The 23,334-nt window shown below is 30.3% G+C and overlaps 1 protein-coding gene across 1 annotated transcript; it reads right to left on the reverse strand.

Moving 5' to 3' along the window:
- Positions 1-111: 111 nt before the first annotated feature.
- LOC105147488 (solute carrier family 2, facilitated glucose transporter member 8) lies at positions 112-20,258 on the reverse strand. The gene is made up of 7 exons (XM_011058528.2): positions 20,198-20,258; positions 17,763-18,138; positions 7,346-7,529; positions 6,520-6,691; positions 5,473-5,745; positions 4,402-4,710; positions 112-2,383 (listed from the first exon to the last, which is right to left on the reverse strand). The coding sequence occupies exons 2-7, from the start codon at positions 17,989-17,991 to the stop codon at positions 1,958-1,960; spliced, it is 1,593 nt and encodes a 530-aa protein (XP_011056830.1). The 5' UTR covers positions 17,992-18,138; positions 20,198-20,258; the 3' UTR covers positions 112-1,957.
- Between the last annotated feature and the right edge of the window lie 3,076 nt (positions 20,259-23,334).

Below are 23,334 nucleotides of genomic sequence, written 5' to 3' on the forward strand. Positions count from 1 at the left end.
TATTAAGAAGATATATTAATATAATATTATTATGTAATTGATAATTTGGGAAAAAGGGAAAGAAAGGTTTTTATTTATTGCTTGTCATAAAATTGCAATAAATATATTAAATTATTTTAAAATATAATTATCATTTATTTTTAATTATAATAATTATGTACAAAATATGTCTTAGTATTAAAATATATATAACATGGCCAAAAATAGTTGATATGTAACAGATTAGAGAGCACTGCTCTCGAATAAAATTTGTTATTTTCAAAATTGATTTGTCATTCGCATAAATTCGAACATTTTAATGCGAAGGGCAAAAGAAACCTTATAGACATTGCCATTCATCATTTATTAACATAATAGAGCGCTTTTATAGTGTACATATATATATATATGTATGTGTGTACTTTATAACAGATTATTTCAACACGTCTAATCAATATATATATATATATATATACACACACACACACACTATAAATTGTTCATAAAAGTCTTATTTGTTGATCAACATACATGTGCAACGATGCATGATTAATTATTAAATTGAATCACTTTTATATAATTATAATTTCCATTATTTTAATTCCGTTTGCTAAATTTTGAAAGCAATATGACAAAGAGTAAAAAATTATTTTTTATAATTTTACATTAAAATATTATATTATTTTTATATTAAAATTTTGAATCGTATATTGAGACAATATTAAATAAAAATTTTCATATTTCTCTTTAAATCATTAAGAATAAAAAATGCATTGTGCACTTAAGAATAGTACTCTCATTAAGATAATATTATGATTTTTTTTTATAATAATTTAATGCAAATCAACTAATAATACAATGGATATTACTCCCAAAATTATTTTGTTCGCGTAAATATATTAATATTCATTGTACATAAATTATGGGTATTTTGTAAATAACTAAATATAGCACGGCTTTATTATTGTCAATATTTATAAAAAACAAGTTAGCTCATACCTATTTCTCTTCGCGTCATATAAATTCATCGATTTATTGACAATTTTAATGATTTCAAGTTTCAATGATAATCGATGTGAAATTTCCTTTTAAATTTTTTATATCTCTCTGATCATTAATATTTACGTTCTCTATGTAGACGCATTATAAAATGACTAGTCTCTCATCCGTGAACGAGAAATACGCCGCGAAATTAATATTTTTGGTTTTTCGTTCGCTTACTATGTCCACAATAATGTGTAATACTAAGAAAATCCCACGATATATTATAAATAGGAGAGTCATATTGTTGCTTCACTGCGTTTCTTAATCACGGATCTGACAGGAACTTAAAAACGTAGAAACATTTATTGACATATTACAAATTCCTTCATGCTTAGAAAAACGAAGTTTATAAGCAATGATATACATATCGAAGTATATCATTAATGCTAGCGTACTTATAAATATGCATGATATGACTTCCATTATGTACATATATAATTATTGTGCTATGTTACGTAAATGTGCTTGGAAAACAAAGTATTTTTGGTTCTCTGTTGCAGAAAATAACAAAATAGTATCTGCGTATATGTGAGCAAAAATAGAGTCTATTCTCGTTTTACTCTCTCCCTCTATAGATACCTGAACATTTAAATTATTAGACCATCATTCGTTTGTCGATAATTTTCCATTTTTCTTTATGATTCAAACGACATTAAGACAAAAGACTGAATGGTGGTAACTTAAAAATATTTCTTTTTCGCCCGTATTATCTATATCTGTGTAAATTTGGCAGTAGATGAGGTACATATACTATCCGCATTTCTGATGATCTACTTGAATCTCCTTCTTTATAAAATATATCCAATTCCTATAGATGTCATAAAAATGTAAAACTTTACATATTTTTTAAAAATATTTAATCTCTTAAAAGTGTTGAAGAATTCGTCGAGTTCAGCATATATCATCAAGATAATCGAACCTGAGCACTCCCGTCTCACTTTTTCATCCCATTCTCGACGCTTGCGGTCGAAGTTACTCCATTGAGCTCATCCTGGATTTGTTGAAGAGTCTTACCTTTCGTTTCGGGCAGCAAAAATATCGTGTAAAGGACACTAACTAAGCAGAATCCTGCGAACATCCAGAAGGACGCGTAATTGCCTAATGCCTGCTCGATGTTACTAACGAACTTGGTAAGGAGGAAGGCCAGGAACCAGCAGACGGAAACTGTTATACCGGAAGCCTTGGCCTTGACATTCGGATCGAACATTTCGCCCATCACCGCCCACGGAAGAGGACCCCAGCCCACGCAGTATGTGGCGATAAAGATGACTAGTGAGACTATCGGCAACCAGGATATCTGATCCACTACGTCATCCGCTTGCTGTACTTCCTTCAGGTAGAAATATAAGCCCATGGCACACTGCAGAACAAATGATTACATTATAAGCACATACAAAAGAGAACAAAAGTTAAAATTTGTGTGATAAAAAATTCAATGCTGCTATATAAACATATTCGGTGTTTGAAAAATTTTTATCTACATGTGTATAGTGGCGCGTCGTTACAAGATGTTTTGGTTGTTTCTGACAATTTTTACTATATTAATCTCCCACAGAATAACTGCCTTCTAAATTTAAGTAGACTCACAATGGCAAAACGAAAAAAAGAAACTCGTGTTTAAAAAAATTCTTAAAATACAAAAATTATAATTTTTTCAATTCATTTTAGTCGATGTGTTATCGTACGCGTGTCTGCCTCTTATCGCAATTATGTAATCGATGCACATACAGTCACGTGGAAGTCCTTGCGCTTTGTGTGCACTGAATCCGATACATTCCATCGTATTTCATTGGAATGCATAATGACGTATGTATGTATAATAATGCTCAACCTTCCTCTTCTCGAGGACATTGTTATACATCCTCGCGATTTATTGTTGTATTTCCTGCGCCGGACTTTACCGAAACGCGAGGACTTTATGGCCGTATCTTTATCTGATCTACAAAGAGAATTATATAAGCTCCAAATGACGATAACAAGTAGCATCTCAATTAAGTCGTTCGCTCCATGAATTTGCCTGAAGGCGAGATGCGTGATAAAAGAAGTTAAATCCACAACGAGTATAATTATGCATGCTGATCGTGCACGCTCACGATCGGAAAATGCATTTAATGATTTGACCGTGTAATCTATATAATATGAAAATGAATCAACGCGCGATAATTCGTGTCAATCATCTACAAATTATTGTCGACAAAAAATATTTGTGGAATGGAGCTGTCAATACTAAATTAATACACAATGTCACCAAACAAAATTCCCATTTTTATCAATCTTCTTATTTGAATTTTCTTATATAATACTCCTTTTTATATGCATCGTGATTATGGCATTAAATAAGATGAATTAAAACAAACATATATAGTAACATTCTGTTTTAATTCATCTCATTTAACGTCACAATTGTGTGTTTACAAAAAGAGAGTAGCTTTGTATTTAATAAAATTAAAATGAGAAAATTGATAAAAATAATAATTTTGTTTTGTAATATTAATTTATGTCTGATTTAAATGCAGTTCACTGATTAAATATGATTCAAAAGATAATTGTGTTTCTTGGTAGAAAATTTATCTTTATGCTTCTAACGATTCTAATCTAAATTCCTTGAGGTTCCTTTGAAATTTTAATCAACTGCAAAATGTATGCTCATTCTAATAAACTTAGGTTCGTCATCGCAGGGCGACAAAATTAAAATTCATTCCATAAAACAGGAAGTAAACTTTATGGGAAACCGCGTCTATCGCTTCATGAATACGCTAATTTTGGACACGCTTTTCATGCAAATTTTCAAATCAATCTGGTGTTCATCAAAAGAGAGTAGTATGAAAATTTTGTAAGGGTTTCAATGCAATATTAAATTTTAGGTCCCGCATTATTAATTCTCCATGAACTATCATGTCTTTAAATCATGTCTAATTGTAAGTATATACGATTAATAATAATTTTCAATTGCAACGTTTTATGAATGACTGCAACCGGTTCTTTTAAAACACGAGAAAAGATAAAACAAGAATGTTTTATTTTATATAATAATTTTTGTAGCCTAATATCTTCTAACTGAAATATTGTTAATTGTTGTGCTTATTTATAATGTGTAAAACTTTAACACTATTTTAATTGATTTCTACTACTAATTTTGATCTTCAATTAATGACAATATATACCATCAAAGACACAAGAAAAGATTTGATCTAGCTATTCAAAGTCTTTACTAATCAGGTCTTAAATTATTTTTATTAATTCTCATAACTGAATTATTATAAATTATATTCCAGATTTAAACAAATTTTTTTTTTATTTATTTTTACAACTATGTATTTTTTAAATTCACAATTGATTAATTTGAGATCAAATCTGAAAATGGAAGCAATTACTCACCAAACTGACTGTCTCTCCGATGCCGGAGATGACGAGGAGCATCCTTCTACCTGATCTATCGACAACTACGGGTGTCACTGCTGACGCTAATATTTGCACCACTCCGATGATAATCGGTGCTACATCTGTTGAGATGCTGCCTCCAGCAGCAATGAAAATATTTTGTAGATAGAACAGCACGACATTGATACCGGTAAACTGTTGAAAGGAAGCCAAAGCACAAGTATGGCCCAGTGCCTTGATGTTCACCTTCACCTTGAACAGGTCTAAGATGCTAATTTGAGTCTTGAAAGCCTCGTCAAGTATTACCTGAAAAATTGAAACCGAGACGAATTTATTAAACAATAAATATTAAAACTGAAGCACAACAATCTACATAGAATGTTCTGAAATAAAAAAATTAAATTATGTGTATGCTATTAAAAGAATTTCAAATAATGCTGAAGCAAATTTGCTATCCATTTACAATCTGAGCCTCTATGTTCCTCAGCTCTTAATATTTATTTTTGCAATTACATTTTGCGACTGTTTCAACGCTCGAACAATAACTTTAATGTATAGTTACGTATAGCTGACTAAAGGAATACTTGATTCTGAGAGACTCTACATTGTAGGAAGGAATGTTGTTTGCAAGCCAGTCATAATTGTTCCTCACGACATTGTCGTTTAGGATCAAGGAACGGCCTTAGCCACAACCTTGTTTGTCTAAAGCGATCTGACGGACAATGTATACTCGGACATGTGTCTAGTAATAATTGAGTACGTGCTTGTAACGGTGCATTCGCGATCATCTTGTCTAGTTGAGCGACCCGTTGAGAAATCAACGAAGCCATAAACGACCGCGAATCGAATTAGCATTTTTTATTACAATACTATATACTAACCGCATAATTTTCTTGACAGAATTTTTTATAAAATTAAATATGCCAACAATTTGAATTTCTCTGACAAAAAATTAATACAAAGTTAAGAATCAAATTGATTCACCTGACTTTAACAAATTTGAAAATTCTGGGATTCTTTTAGAGCAGACAATTTTAAAAGAAAGTTATGTTATGCACAATGGCTTACCTGTATTTCATCGGCTTCCTTCTGAACGGCAGCTTCGGATTTGCTTCGGAGTTTCGCCAGAGATGCAATTGCTTCATCTCTGCGGCCCCGACGGAGGAGGAAGTACGGAGACTCCGGCATAAAAAAAAAGGAGATGAAGAAGATTATCGGTAAGATGGCACAGAGAATCCAAAAAACTGTGTAACTAACAAATGGCCCAATAGCGTAGGCATATAAAAAACCGATCGTGATAAAGAGTTGAAGAAAAGAGCCCAATGCTCCCCTGATAGACACCTGAAAAGTTACATAAATTAAAGTTATTATATGTATAATGACCAATTTAATTATTAAAAATTAAAACGAGACTAATGAGACTTAAAGCGCGATGATATGAATATTAATTAATTTGTATACAAATGTTTTTTATTTATATTACTTGATTAAATGTCTGATTTCGCTTTTCGGATCCATTGGATTGTATAGAATATTGACAAACCTCTCATCGTTTTTCGTTTTGTACTTGATTGACATGTGTCAACAATCAACAATGCGTCAAAAACATAACTAGGGAGATACTTATTTCTAGAACTCTGAGAACGTTTGATCTTTTAATTTGTTGCTGTATAGATAGCTCAGAGCTGAGTTGAAATGTTCAACCAAGTAATTAGAATAAAGAACATTTTTATACAATTAATTAGCGCTTCAATTACACCGCACTCTAACTCTCATTGATTCACGCTTTAATTTTTAATAATTTCAAAAGTCTTTCAGAATTTTACTTAATTCAAATTTAAATTCAAATTAATTTAAATTTCATTACTTTACTTTATTTTTTAATATTATTTAACAAACAAATAATTTTTATTGCTTAAATAGTTATTTTATTTATTCTAGTTGTATTCATAGATTCTGAGAAGTATGGATAAATCTTTAATATCAGCAAAAAGTGCCTAAATAATATAAAAATTTAGGCAAAATGCGAAAATCCTAGAAAATTGTGTATAAGTAATTGTGCTACTTGTATATATAATATATATATATTGTATATGTGTGCAAAATAAATTTTACCTCGGCTATTTCCCCATTATACATAGGGATGATCGTGAATACGATAGACAGAGCCAATCCAAGTACTAATCGAGCAACATAAAGCTGAGCCACGTGACCTGCAGAGGCGACAAGTATCCATCCAATTAAATACGGCACCACGCAAGATAACAACGCTCGTTTGGGACCCAATCTATAGAATATCAATGAAAAAAATCAGTTCTCGTTATTTCTGATTCAGCTATTAAATATTTGAATTTGATACACGCTTTTGGTGCTTTTCATTAAATACAGTGCGATACAGTGACCATATCTTCGTTTAACATTAACAAACAACAGATACAAGCAAGATTTACTGTGTTATATTGTGTCATCTGTGTCTCTTGTTGGGAAACACCCTTTATCTCTTGACGAAGATTGGCTCTAGTTTTTAACTTACAGTTTCGAGAAGTAGAACGTAATTACGTAAATTACTTACATATTACAAAATTACTTGTGCAATTGAATGACTAATTTATACTTGAGACTCTCGAATAAAAATCTAGTCATGTAAGAAATATGGCAATATTTGATTCTACAAAATATATATTAGGTGTTGGAATTAATTCGTAGCGTTTTACAAGTGATGGGAAGTACTTTCATTAATGTATTTTTTAATGCTCATGTGAAATAAATAACATTCTTTCATTAAAAAACGCTACGAATTAATTCCAACACCTAATAGGATTCTATAAGCATTATACGATTCATCCTATATACTCTGCAATCTAACGATTGCCATATTTTCTTATAAAAAAATGTACGTGATCAGATTCTTAGGGTCTTTAATTTATATTATAAGTAATACTTTTCTCCGAGGTATCCCGCTACGAAGCTGCCGAAAATAGCACCGAGGGCCATCAGAGATCCTATCCAGGAACTCTGTTCACTACTGATCGGCGATCCCAAAGGTCCACCATTCTTCTCCAAATTAGGAAGAACTGGACTCGTCCATCCCATCATCGCGCCAGTCGCGGCGACGGATAGACTAGCTGTAATTGTAAAATTCCGAGATGTATATATTATACAAATGGAAAATAAACAAGTGCAGGAATATTCGTGTAACTTCTTTGCACGCTCAATGTTAATTCCTTGGATATTTAACGATGACTTTATAATTGAGCGCCTTAATCTACAGCTTTTTAAAGGTAAGATCTTCTGATCGCTATTTTATCACTTAAATGAGACTTAATAATACATTTATCAACCCACAAATGGATTTATATTAAACTGTAGATGAATATGAAAATAAATGCGAAGATAAACTATGATTATACGCGTCCACGCCTGTCGCTAGTATCAGTCATTATCGCATTATTATTTGCTGCATATTTAATTGCTGAGAAGCTATCTCTTTAGAATTCTTTTTGTTCTATTATTGTTCCTAAAATTCATATAATGATAAATTACTAAGTCAAATTCTAATGAAAAAAATAATAAATCATTTCTTTTATTATATTTTTTTATTAGTAAATCATTTTTCTTATTGTAATTATATAAAAATGGAGAAATATAACAAATGATTGAATATCAAAACTTTATCTATTTTATTTTAGACAGTTATTTGCAAAAATTTTATAATGTATATGTTTTTATCTATATCTTTTTCTTTTTACAAATTCAAAAGGTTAATTATTATTTAAATGTTTAATTATTAAATATTTAATTATTATTTAAATATTTAATTATCATTTAAATGTTTAATTATTAAAGCTGAACATTTTGTTTTGTCAGTAAAGAAACATTATATTAGGAAGATATATTTATGTGTTTTGTACAAAATCTCAAATTATATTAGGTGTTGGAATTAATTCGTAGCGTTTTACAAGTGATGGGAAGTACTTTCATTAATGTATTTTTTAATGCTCATGTGAAATAAATAACATTCTTTCATTAAAAACGCTACGAATTAATTCCAACACCTAATATTTTTATCACCAACGAAAAATTGACTTTCCGAAGATGTTTTTGTTTCGAGATTAGCAATTCAATCGTGTTAACATTCGAGATAACTTGTAGGCAATGCTCCACTGATGAAACTCGAGTCAAAGCGTGCTTTGAAGGCTTTTCCGGAGATAAAGAGGTTTTACATAATTGTGTATTTCAGGTAATGCGGTAAGATTCAAGGCCCGCGATGTTTCCGGTTTTACGGAGCGATTGGTACACGTTCGAAGCTTACAAAGCAGAGATTTAAACTGCAGCAGAGGATATCCAGCTGTTGCAGCTGAATTTAATATACGTTTGCAAGGTAAAAAAAATTTATTCAATCTACTGTGCAAAATCTGCAATTATAAATAATAATTTTTTTATTATCTATTAAACAAAATAAGCATTTATATTCGTATTATAAAAAAAATTCGTATATACTTATTATATAATATCAGTATATCATTATTTAATAATATTTTATCTCTTTTTCATTAAACGAGAAGTTTTAATTTATATTTTATATTACGAATAGAAGAGATGGTGCATCTATATATTTCGCGTATTTATGTAAAAGAAAACTTCGTGTTTTGGCATGTCATTGACCGATGATAATTTTACCTTAACGAGTAAGGAATCTTAATTTATATTTAGTATTAAAAAAGAAGGAAAGGATGATTTAATTTGTATCTCAGTGCATAAGCATAAATCAAATTACGCTGATTTGTTACTTCATTACAAATAGTCTAAGCGGAACCGCAGAAAAAATCAACTACTAAACGGTTATTGTGATATACGCGGTATTATCGCAATTTACGTATTTCACTTACGTAATTTCTCGACGTAATGCGTTACGTGATTGCGTCGTCGATTGTACGTCATGGTATTGAACTAGTATAAATGTGTATCGCACGCGCACTTGACATCGAAAAGATACAATCTCGCTAGTATTGTCATGACTTAATGTTAAATTATCGACACGAATACAGGATTGCACTTCGCATTTTTATGGGAAAAGAGAGATAGCTTTGACAACAATAAGCTAGTCACGCAGAAAGCAGCGAACGTGCGCGCAAGCTCTATTTTATTGAATTTCATTAGCGTTGCTTTTATTTGCTACTGTTATGAAATACTATAAATGTGTAATATTTAATGAATACGTGATTAGTCAAGCGTTTAAATTGCGATATTACCAGATGATTACTAACAATATACAAAATTAGAGAAAAAGAATTGTATAAAGAAAAATAATGGTATTATATAACTGCAAGCAAAATTTATGTAATTATTTATATAATAATAATGAATTAATTAATCTGCAGTTATATCAATTCCAAATTATTAATTACCGAGATATTCGGTAATTATTTTTTTTATTTGCAAGCAAAAATATTATCTTTGAGGCCGTAAATTATCTTCAACAAGTATTGTTTTTCCTCAAACAATTTGACATGAAACTTCCCAATTATAATTTAAAATTCAGACACATGCATGTCTGAAACGTCTTGATACAAAGATGTCATAAATCGAGATGTCTTAATTTTGTTATAAAGATATCATTCTGACAAACTTTTCAAACAAGTCTTAAGAATTTTAAGATAGATGTCTTGTAAAACAATCGATATTGTCTGAAGAGAGCACAATTAATTTGTTTGCGTATCAAAAAGAGTCAACGTCCTTTTTTGATAAGCAAACACAAGGAAAATAGAGTTCACACTCATGGTCCTCCTAATCGTCATCATTGCGTGGGGCTATCACCTCTCCGTTTCCTCTTGATTTTTTTGTGCGCAATAATACGCGAATGTCGTGCTTTACTACTTATTAATTTTACTGAATTTAGTAAATTATTTTTTCATTGACTTGACACGAGGTAGCGATTATTGATCACAATGCAATAAATCCGTGCGAAGTAATCCGTGAATGTATAGATCCAAATATAGATAGGCATTCATCAATTCATGATGTCAAATACGATCGCGTTAGATAAACAGAAAGGTCGTTTGATATGTCTCTCGTTTTCGATGAAAAACATGTTCCATGTTGATAATTATTTTTCCATAATAACTGATATTTCCATAACATGATCCATCGATTACACCATGCACTTGCCGAATGATTTGATATTCCTCTTATCATTTAACAAACCATGATAAGATTTATCTTATAATTTTAAATCACATTATAAATCTATATATAGCGAAATTTATAGGATTAATTATCTATTCTATCCTATTCCAAACAGAAATTTAAATATCAGATAATTAAAGTTGCGATTTAAAATAACGGCTTTCAACTTTCGACGAAGTTTTTAAAAAGCAATTAAAAATTATATATATCAATAGTGATTATTAAAATAATATACAATAGGTGAATCAATAAGTAACCTTAATTTTGCCCTCAAAAAATCAAGATAATTCATATTAAGGTTATCTTATTGACCCACATATAATTCGATTATATAATGTAATCCATAAAATAACATATCAATGTTAAATGATATTTCATATTGACATTTTTATCGAGATAACAAGCTCGTTTATATATTATATCTGGTTATGAGATAATTTCTTTGTCACTCTTCAAATAGATTTAAAACTTTTTTTACGATTGAATAAAAATTGAATATTTTTAAATGAGTTTTCACGATTAAATAAAGATTAAATATTTTTAAATGAGTTGCATAATCTGGCGAAACTTTCAAAACAAAAATGCCAATATCAAAGATGTGCTGCTGAAAATATAAGGATGTATCTTTGCCCCTGAATGAGATAGTCAGTGCCGATGTTGCATCAAGTAATCAGAGTTTGACGATGATCCATCATTACTTAACTAGCACATAATTCTTCTTAATTTTCTTATTTTTTTATTTGTCGACTCATTGAAGCTGCATTCGTACCAGTAGAACGTTTTTTTATTACGAATTTTAACGTGACAATTTACCTCTTTGTTTACGCGTTCATGCATATGACATGGTACGGGCTCGTACCGGATTATCGCGAGACAGAAATACGTAAAATGAGCAACAAAATGGCCTGAACGATAAAAATCGATAAATAACGCAGTTAAATACGCTTACGAAACACTGCGTGATACATCGTAAATTGTAGAGTGAAAGTCAAACATTGATTAAGTATTAAAAAATTATATCTCAAAATATGAGAAAGTGTCTCTCAAGAGTACTTATTTATAAAGTTATTAATTTTAAACAATCCAAAGGATATTCAATTTAAGCAGTTAGGAAATTTAATTTACTAACACTTTTAAATATTTATAATATAAAAGTTAATTTAAAATGATTCTCAAAGTTATGAAATATTTATTCCGTTTTGATGGATTATATAATGTTATCATATATATTGAAATACTAGAAGAGATAATAATATCATAGCCTCCTATTTTATACAATAACTTTGTTAAATTTAGAATGTAACGGTACATTTGTTAAAGTATTGCTCAATCAATTCTATAATAAACTCAAAGTTATGAAATATTTATTATTTAGGACATTATTTATAAAAATTTGATGACACTGTCTTCCACAAAAATAAATTTTTTTTCACAAAAAAAATTAGTTTTCTTTATTAAAAATATGATATTTAAAATATATGGAGAAATATATGGGTTGCAGAATTATATACACGTGTGTGTATTTGCATGCATTCTGCAATTTTATTTTTTTCTTATTGGTTTTGAATAATTTTTTACTCAAATACTATCAACTTTACAAAAAAACTGCAAGAGATAAAAATCATTTATTTTCTTCTCATAAAGTTCTAAGAATTTTTTTAGAATTTTTCATGTTGATAAAAATGAGAAAATGCAGTACTAAAAAGTTGATGCAGTACTAAAAAATTCTGAAAAAATTCTTAGAACTTTATGAGAAGAAAATAAATGATTTTTGTCTTTTACAGCTTTTCTATAAAGTTGATAGTATTTGAGTAAAAAATTATTCAAGATCAATATTTGACAATTTTTAGTAATTAATATCTTGTTAACTATTGCGAAAATTGCAAAATGGTAGAGGACTTTTCGATTCAGTTTAGTCCTCTCTATCTGCCCATGAAATATTTGGCGATTATTTCCAGACATCCTGTATATATATATATACACACACACACATAACTTCTCGCACATATTATAGTCTGTTCAGTAAAAATTTATAGATAATACGTATCTGAAGACAATAGTGGCTCGGCGCTAAGCATAGCGCGAGACACTGCCGTGCCTCCTTTACGCGAATCGGCGAGTTGCGTCAGATCGTAATATAAATAAACTATAGATTAGCAATAGAGCTGCGACTTATCGAATGATTATATTTATATTGATAAATTCGAAAAAGGTCATCAGTCAATTTAGGGGGGTTACATTAACAAAATTTCCCTGCTATTATTTAACTTTATATAACTCGAAATGTATACAGCTAAATAAAATGTAAAATAACGAACAGCACACTTAAGTGTACATACGTTCGATAGTACGCAAAAAATAAGTATGTATAACAATTAAATTCTATAACTTGAAAATGCTTGAACGTAAAAATAAAAAATGTATTATATAATAAATATCGGCTATTTTATGACATATTAGCGCCATCATATAATGGATTACTGAATACATGATTTCGTAAATTATTATTAGAATTTACTGTCTATCAAAGATATTAAGAGAGATCATTATACAATACAAGGGCCACAATATCATCTTATGTGTATACATTGTATATAAGATATTGTGTTCTAAAAAATCGTGATAGCATATAATATTGAAAAATCATACCGAGAGAAACGCGATTATAAAATTCACTTTTATCGTTAACGCAGATTACAGTTAACAGAAAATATAATCACATTTTTATACAATAAAAGCAAGCTTCTTCCTATCGCCGAACAATATCATGACAATAAATTGCCTAATGAATTACAAAATAATGGAACATGTGACGAAATACGATTACATTTTAAAAGATTAGCGCATGTTTACAGTTCGATATAAAAAAAGTCTGGACATCATCGCGTATATTTCCATGCGTGATTTTAAAATATTGTCACCATCATACTTGCAAAATCGTTGACGTTGCACCACTGTCAATCAACAAACATTGACGTCCGCGTGATGAAACATTGAACTGTATCGGACACACACATAAAATTACAATGAATTAAAAAATGAAGGCAACCACGATAGGATAGGATAACGTAATCGATAGTTAATGACGAGAGTGCGAAAGAGGCGTTACCACGGATAACAATATTCGGAAAAATTCCGATTGAAATATAAAAATATCACGACAATGAAATATCTATCACTATCGATACCGAATAAAATAGTGAAGCTGCATTTTTACATACGCAAGAGTTCGTCATCAAAGATTGATAAAGATAAATAATTGGATAAACAACTCACCACAAAAGACACAGAATGAATCACAGAATTTTATTCTGGATACAGTAAAAAAGTATGCGAACACTCAATCATTTTGAACACAACATTGCCAAAAATATAAACTCTCTTTTTTACGGAATTCTTTTTGTTTATGAAAAGAATCAAACTCATTTCATCTTAATCGACATTTTAACGAGAATCTGCTCAACGAGTACACTTAGCGTACATTAAAAGTAGTTTTAATTTGTTTATCGTCCATCAAGAGATAATAAAATTTTATATTTTAAATTAATTCCAGTTAATCTTAAAATTGCATCTTATCCAAGAAATTGTATGAAGTTTGATAAACAAGATTGATATATTAGATTTTTAAAAGTGACAGGTACAAATTAAGATGCGTTATTATCTCTTATGACACTGTTACATCGAGATTAACCTACATTATTCATGTACAGTTCTACATTAAAACTTTTACTTACGATGGAATAAATTAATTTATCTTCAAGAGAGAAAGCTGACAAATGCATTTTTATGTGCAAAATCGCCAATACAGAAATTTCAATGAATATTCAAGTGACTTTTACTTTCACAAGAATCGAATTTATTCGAACTGACTGAGAATTAAACTGACTTTTGTTAAGCAACTTAATAAGTGCCTTCAGATGCTCATTCGTTGAATAGATAATACAATATATGTTGCAGTTGCAATATATCTAATATACATATTTTAGTACAATATTACGTGCACATGACCATGAAGTACTTCAGCTTTTTGTCACGGAAACTTTGACATCACGAGGACAAATCGATACTACAAATACGAGTTATCATGCTAGTTTATAACAAAAATAGTAAAATCAAATCCGTTGATTTCCGCATATATAAATAATTGGTGGTTAAGTTGCGGGGATTACCGTTTCTCTATTCAAGGATTCTCATTCTCACGCTGCTCTCGTGATTTCTGATTTCGCGCAAATTGCTGAGCTAATCAAAGCTGATCTGAATTTTTATATACCTGCTAAATATACGCGTAAAGATTATTACCTAAATTATATTACCTAAATATAATTCAGCTCTACATAATTTTTTCCGAGCGCACAATTTAATCACGGAAAAACGTGGATTATTCTTATTTAATTATACAATAAAGAAGTATCTAATTTTATTCCTTTTTATTACTCTCGTCACGGAGAAAAATGTAAATATGCAATAAAATCTAGTAAATTTTATGGAATTGGCAAATCCATATAGGGACAGATCGTGTGTAAAATTTACTTTAATTTTCTGGTAAATGAACGAGCATAGCCATACTGTAAGATACTTTTTACATTTCATAAAATAAATGTATAAATTATCATCTTAATAGAATTTACTTTATCGATAAGTATTTTTTGCCTTATCACTGATAAAACTTTACTGCACAGTAATGAAGTCCTGAGAATTGTTCATGCTTACAGCCTTGAGTATGATTTATTTTATTATAAAATAATAATTATTTGAATGAATTTACTATAATTACAATGTATCTTGTACTTTATATCTTCGATATTTTTACTTTCAGACAAGTAAAGCTTAAAGCATAAATTCGGCAAAAATAAACAGAACATTTTTAATGTTCCTTGTAAGGTAAAAATTACTCAATCATTTTATTTCTGTTTTGATAAGAAACTCACATTGTTAGGGAATCGAACGCTGATTTCCATCGAGAATCAGATTGTTCTCAATCCAACCGATGATCATTACTGAACAATTGCGGGTTCGCCGCTAGTCTCATTACGAATTCGATTGACTTGCATTGTAAGAGAGACCCTCTCCATTCAACTCGGGATTCTCACTTCGAGGTCTCGTTTGACTGGCTACCGCTTGCACCGGTAATGAGGAAGTAGTTTAAACCGATTGCGATCTTTGTCGGTTAAGATTGAATTCGGTCGAGCGCCGGATGTGAATCGTTTAATATTCCCGTCATCCAAGTACACGAAGGACTCACCGGTGAACATGAATCACGTAGTGCGGGGCATCGTTCTTTCTCTGAGTGGGTTTTCGATGCTAATATCTCAAGCTGAGCTAATCTTGATTCGGTCAATCGAAATTATCCAGCCGAATAATTATCTTGATTTCTTCTTTCTTTCGCGTTAAAATCGTATCATGTAAATTTAATAGATGAGATACACGCTTATTTTCTTGCTAAATCGCGATTCTTTGCTTCTCGTCGTTTATACATTTTTTCCTGCTAAATTGTGAGTCTTCGATTCTCATCATTTATATACATTAGGGAAAAAACATTTTAAAAGCATCGTAATGGAATTTTTTTATCTTTGTAATGAGCTCTTAATTTCATTTCTTTAAAAATGATTTTAAAAAGAAAAATGACAGGATAAAGTTTATAATAAATAGTTACTAAATAATAAAAATTTGCTTGAGTAAATTTATTTCTATTTGTTATTTTATTAAGCTATAAAGATTTACGTCATTGTCTTTTATTATTGATTATGACTGTTGTGTTTATTATTAACTTTAGAAATGTAAATTGAATTATTGGAAATATAATAAATACTCATATTATATTGTGATAATATTTGTATAATATTTGGTCACAATATTTTGCGGTCATCTAAAATAATATTTCCATTATCATTATATTATCATATTATTGCATGTACTTTCATAAAATTTTGATAAAGTAACATTATTAATAATATCTTCGCGATGCCCCCCAAAAATTATGTGTAACATAATATAGTTAGGATTGAACAATATAGTTAGGATTGAACAATTCTGCTTCACGTACTTGCATTATGTCTTTGACTAGTTTTAATAAATTACTTGCTGCGATCAAGAGAACACAATTAAAAATATTTATTAGTATGTTTATTGATTTCCCTTAAGATTACAAGTATAGAAATATTTTATTATTTATAGCTAAAATAAAACAAGGACGGAAAATATCCTTATAAAAAAATACATCAAACTAGACATTGACGGTCCAAAATTCAAAATGAATGACATTCAAATTGAGTATTAACTCTCAAATAAATTTTCAACCGAATTGTTAATAGTCAACTCGAGTATTATTTCGGACCTTCATTGTTTAATTAAATACATATTTTTATAAAAATATACTTATAAGAATAGTTTCGATTCTCGGACACTAACAGTCGCGTCACGCACCTGCAAAGTGCAGCTGCACTGTGCTCTACACGTGAGAGCGAGCAACCGTGTATTGTGCCTCTTCATTTTCTTCAATTAATGTCACACGCATCAAAAGAGTAACTACACCAGTAAAAAGCAAATAGTACGATTTATTGTCAATTATCCAATCTGCTCGTTTCAAACCCTCTGAACTGAACTATGTCGATGAATGTATAATGTAATTCTATTCTTCTTTTAAAGGAGGATTAAAAAACAATACCGCGTAAAAAGAATGAAATCAAATCTTATGTTACATTGTATCAATATATTTCAATTTGGCTTTTGATTTTTCTCGAGTTTCGAAAATACTGAAATATGAAGCCAACGCGAGAAATAAATTCTTCCTCAAGCGTCGAATCGATCAATCGAATTGTATTTGTAACACGTGATTATTCATCTTCATACAGTCAATAAATTCGTCTATTCAGTACAAGTAGAAGTAATACATGACGTTTTTAAATAAATAAATTAAATAAATACATGATTTAAAAAATTAATCCATGAAGTATCGATCTCACCTTCAAAAAATAATTTAGAAAGTCTTTCTAATTTTTGCAATCAAATTTTTTAAAATTAATTTGTTTTGAAGAAATGTATGAAAAAATTAATTTCAAGTAACCCAAAACTTCCATGAAAAAAAAAACAATGTTTTAATAATTAATTGATCTTTTAATTAATTTAATTTATCTCCCTCTTTGACATTTAATCTTTTATTTACTTGAACTTACCTGTCGCAGCAGCCAGGAACTGGATGTGTTTGGAACCCTTCTCCGTCATGTCTTCGGGACCACTACGATCGTTGGTGCGTAATGACGTCCTCTGTATGTCCAATTCCACTGATTCTCTAACTGGGGGTGTATCATTCACCGTCGAAGGGGAACTCACTGATACAGGGCTGTAGGCATAGTCTTTATAAGAGCGCCCCTCTATTTCCTCATTGCCGCGAGTGGGGGTCATTTTCTCGATCTCTCTTTCTCGCTCGGCTTCCTCTGATCGGTCTCCACCTCTCTCTCCCACTCTTTTCTTTGGCTGTTCCTCGCGAAGCGCGATCTCGATCGCGGGTCGATCGCGGTCGTTGCGACGATACGTCTCGAGACCTAGACCCTGAAACGAGGTGCCTTGGTCAAGGTTGCGCGGCCTCGCCGCACACAGAATGGTCTCCATAAGAATTAGCTCCATCGAAAGGAACCCTTGTCGAGAAAAGCATCGAGTAGGAGAACGAGATGATAGAGGAGAATTTTGAAATTGTGAGAAATCTCATCAAGATCCAATTCATATGATTTTGATTCATAAAATGTTTATGGAAGAAGAATGTTTACTTCAAAATAATATATGAGATAACGTATCTTTTCCGATGTATTCACATATGTATTTGTGATATCTTCTTTTTATCAAAAAAGAAATTCAGCTTTATAATAAATAAGAAAATGATAGCACAAATAATAGCGGTGAAATTAAATTTATAAGTTATCTGTACTTTTGTTTTGTAGAAGAAGAAAGAGAATGCGAAATTCTGATATTAAACTCATCTATTAAGTCTAATTTGAATGCAGTTTCAGAGAATTTTCTGTGGAAAAAGCTGCGAAATACTATACGATAAATGCGCCCACTTATATCTTTCAATTTGCGTGAGTATCCAAATAAATGAAGATATTTATCTGACAATGAAGAAACAATTTGCCCGCGTTTTTATTTGGCAACATTCTGCTGAATTCTGCTGGACATTCTACTAATTAATGTACCCGTATTTCGGACATCAGTCTCATACTGTGAACATCCTGTGTAATGAGTGTAATGAGTGTATATCGACCGGTATTTGTCGAGAACGTCGACAAATTTTTTTCTTTTCTTTACTTCTTTCTCTTGCACGGAATGCCGAGAGAATGTCGTATATAATATTTCTTTCCACTGATTAAATCATGCGGAATAAAGTAATTCGAAGAAGTTTTTCTAACTCAGCCTGCTTGCTTGTATCAATGGAAAAATCAATAAAATCCAGGACGAGATTTACTCCGCATCCTGCGTCGTCGACCCGTGACCGATAATCACGTTACGCACATGCGTGCTGCGTCCCGATTGCGAATCGACGACGATAGCTTTGCGCGGATACAAATGATTGCGTTGCTTGTAAAATCGAGAAAATACGAAAATAATATAACGAAAATTCAATTTCACGATAGAATACGCTCCGTAAATCACGCTTGGCGAAGGAGTCCTTTTAGTTTTAAATGCTATTACGTTACGCGCTTATTGGTGTAAAACTTCGAGGAAATGGAAGGACAACACTGTTTCGATTAAAACTTCGAACGAAGATAAATAACTTATGAAATAAATGGTTTACAAAGCACAATCTGATTTATGAAGCTGATTATAATCAAATGAAGATATATAGGTACATTGATCAATATCTTTACAGAAATCTAGCTAATACTGGCCAATTTATTGCTAAAAGACGTTTCGTCGCACAGTCACATTAATTAAATTCATGAACTTAGAATATTATATTATTCGAAACTTCCAACTTTGACCGATTCTTAAGGCACTCTTTATTATATTATAAAAGATAATAATCGATTACTTATTTAACGCTAAAAGCACTAAACAACAATCCTTTTAATTATATTTAAAATAAGTAATTACTGTCTTTTGACAGTAATTACTTACCATCAAATTGACCAATATTAGATTTTTGTATATAAAAATATAATAAATGTTCGTACACTTGTTTTAATAAAAGATCCTTACAAATTTGATGAACTCGGTGCACTTTAGTGTCCGTTACCTCTTTCGCGAACAATGGTGGATTAGAATGTCCGCAAAACAATTTAATGCGAGTGAAATAAATATTATTACTCAACGAAAAATTCCGTTCTTCACACTTGTTTGATTGTTTTCATTACGAGGATCGATAATTGTTTCCCCCCCCCCCCCGCTACAGTTTTTCACGCGCGGCGAAAAACAAGTTACGTATCGATGAGATCAAATTACGATTTATTGTTTATCAATGATAGTCGCAACAGCTTCGCGGGTGATTTGAAACAATGAGCTGCGATTAATCTCACAGCGACCGGATGAGTATGTATCAAAGGGAAAACTGTATTAACTTTCGATTGATAGCAGTTAAAAGTAAATTAGAACGCTACAGCTAAAAGAACGGACTTACCGATGTCGCACAATCACTGTCTTAAAATGATCTTTTCGTTAAGTGAGAGCCGTGTTATAAATCTCTGATTATTTTCTTATATAACGACGATAAATTATCGGGAATCCATATCACTGACGATGAATCGTGCCCCTTGTCGATGTCGTGTTGATTGTTTGATATCTTTGTTACCTTACCGGTAGTCCTTGATAACGATAAACAAGCTAAACTATATAGCGGCGCCTCACAATTACACGTAAATTAGTCATAAAATATATATATATATATATTTATATATACGGAATAGTATTACAAATTTTACGGAATAGTATTACAAATCGCAAATACGCGATTTACTATTTACTATGTTCGTGTTAATTAAATTTTTAATTGACATGATAAAATTCTGTTGCATTTACCAAAGATTTCCTTCATTTTCCTTCGATTTTATGAAATTTACGTTTTTGCAGATATATATATATATATATATATATAGAGGATGTTATTATACTTTAATTCATTTTTTTCATCTTTTTCAAGTTTTCGAAACTTTCTACGTTAAAAGAAATTTTAATTCGTGTTCACGGCGTTAATAAAACTAATAAAAATGCAATTAAAGTTCAAAATTATACAAAAAACGGTTTCACGAACTTCAAAGAATCAAAGAGATCAAATAAAAAGGAAGTCGGCAAACAGTTGGTACCAATACGATGCAATATACAACCGGATGCTTGTGCATAATGGATGAGCGATTTGTGCGACATTTAAAACGCGATTATATCTATAATTACCGCAGAAGCGCAATTGCCGAGCAAAATAAGGAAGCAATTTATTCATTACGTTAGCGTCAGAATTATTTTCAATATTTTAATAAACGAACTAATTGCTTTAAGTCAAACGTGATTTACAATTTCATTCTGCAACAAGCTTCTATGTATATATATATATATATATATATATATATATATATATATATATATATATACAATCTATTTTTTTAATCTTTCTGTGTGAGAAAAAAGAGCTGAACTAATCGGAATAAATAAATCGATTGGTATCGATTGCACACATTTCTAAGAAGAATTACGAGCTTGTACAAATACCGATTAGAATTAACGATGATTAATAAAATTCTTACTTATTTATATTGCTATATGATCTGGAAACAGACAGCTCGCCGAGTGAAATCAGTCATTAGAATTGTCATATACAACACTAATGATTTCAGAGATGTATTGCACCAATATAATATCGAGTAACATTAATTCTGATAAATTTAATTTTCTAACTCTATCCATATGCCACGAGCTATAATTTAAATGAAATCGTAATCGTTAACGTTGATGATTTGAAGCTACAGCTGAAACTGTCTCTGATGAAACAACGAGACAATGTATAGTGAACGAAGTGATTTATTGTTTTAATATGATTACGTTTGCTTAATATGTCCAGTGGTTGTTATAAGTCTATAAATTAGAGTGTACGCGAATTAAAAATAATCACCAGAGACACAACTCGTGATGATTAGCAAACAAATTGGATTAAGTGCGATTGGAAACGCCGAGTTTCTATTGACACAACTAGCAACTAAGCAAATATAATCACAAGATATTACTGACGTATAAAGTGACATTATAGAGAAGCCATCATAATGAGGGAGATTATGAAAATAGTCCTCTACGTCAGTTATTTTTATGTGACTATGTTTGTATATACGTCAACAGTGTCGACAGAAGCTTGAAGTTCATTATAGAACGGCGAATCGTTTGGATATAGTCTTAATTCGTTTTGTATTTGTAAATCATATAACTTATCGTTATCAAACTTATCTTCACAATTCTCTTTAATTTACGACGCAACAGTTTACTTTTATTAATCACAGTCTGTGTTATACTATTTAAAGACTAAAAATACAAAAACTTTGCTTTATTTTTAAAAAAGTTGTGAAAATTAATTAATGATGGATTAATTCAAAATATAAAAATTCTTCTCTCTTTGTTTTACATTATTTGCATTGTTCCACAAAAGAAAACAGCACCAGATAGAAAAGTTAAAAAAAAATTTGTAGAAAATCTGTGTCATTATTTCAATGTTACAGAATATTTATTTGAAATGGCGTAATATACTATCTAAAGTTTTTAACATATTCATTGAAAAATATCAAATTACAGCTCATATATTTCAAAAGTACTCGCTTAATTAACCGGGTAGTATCTGGAAACTTTAGAGACTCGTCGAAAAAAAAAAGATTTACTTTAATTTATTGAATAAAATGACATGATGCAAACTGACAATTAAAGTTCTTACGATTTCCTGGTTTTATATAGTATAGTTGCTGCAATGCGCGTAACTAGTTGGTCCAGATGTTAACGAAGAAGCTACAATTTAGTTTCGGTAAGAGATATTATCTTTCCTTGAGATATGAAGAAGATATTATCTTTGCCTGACCTCAGTTTTTCTCTGTATGAACAAGAAGTCCTCGCCAATGGGATTTCTGGCGTACGTCTCCAATGCTAAAGACACATATTGCGGTAGCTACGTCATAGCTGTGTATTCATTGTATTGTCAGTTTGCGACTGTTTCGAGAAATCAGTTATATTTTTTCTTTTCTAACAAGTAGAATGTCGGAAAGATTAAGAAAATTTGTTTTGTACTTAAGATGCGGCATTTAACGAAAACGACATCTTTTCTTTGAATTAACATAAAAATTGAATTTTTAATTTAAATTTTGTTCTAAAAATAATATATTAATTCTCTCTCTGTGAAATATTATATAATTATTTTAATTATAAATACTAGAATCTGGGTGATTTAGAAAAATAAAATTAATGTGCCTGCAATTTTTTATTAAAACAGATTTGGAGATTGAATCTAATTGTAAATTAATTGAAGAATAGGAGAAGAATGTGCTTGTGCGGAAAAATATCCAATACAATTTATAAAATAGAAGTCAATATTTCTTTAAAGGATGTTAAAATATTTCTATTTATAAAATTTTAATAATAGAAAAAATATAAATATGAAATAAGAATCTATTATTTTTTATTATTAATTTAGTTTCGGTGAATATTTCTAGGAAGGAAACTCAGATTTTATTCGCAGAGGTAAAAGATCATTATTTTATATTGATTTTATTATATATCATGTAGTGCGAATAA

This window comes from Acromyrmex echinatior, chromosome 4 (genome assembly GCF_024713525.1).
Source record: "Acromyrmex echinatior isolate Ae372 chromosome 4, ASM2471352v2, whole genome shotgun sequence".
NCBI lineage: Eukaryota > Metazoa > Arthropoda > Insecta > Hymenoptera > Formicidae > Acromyrmex > Acromyrmex echinatior.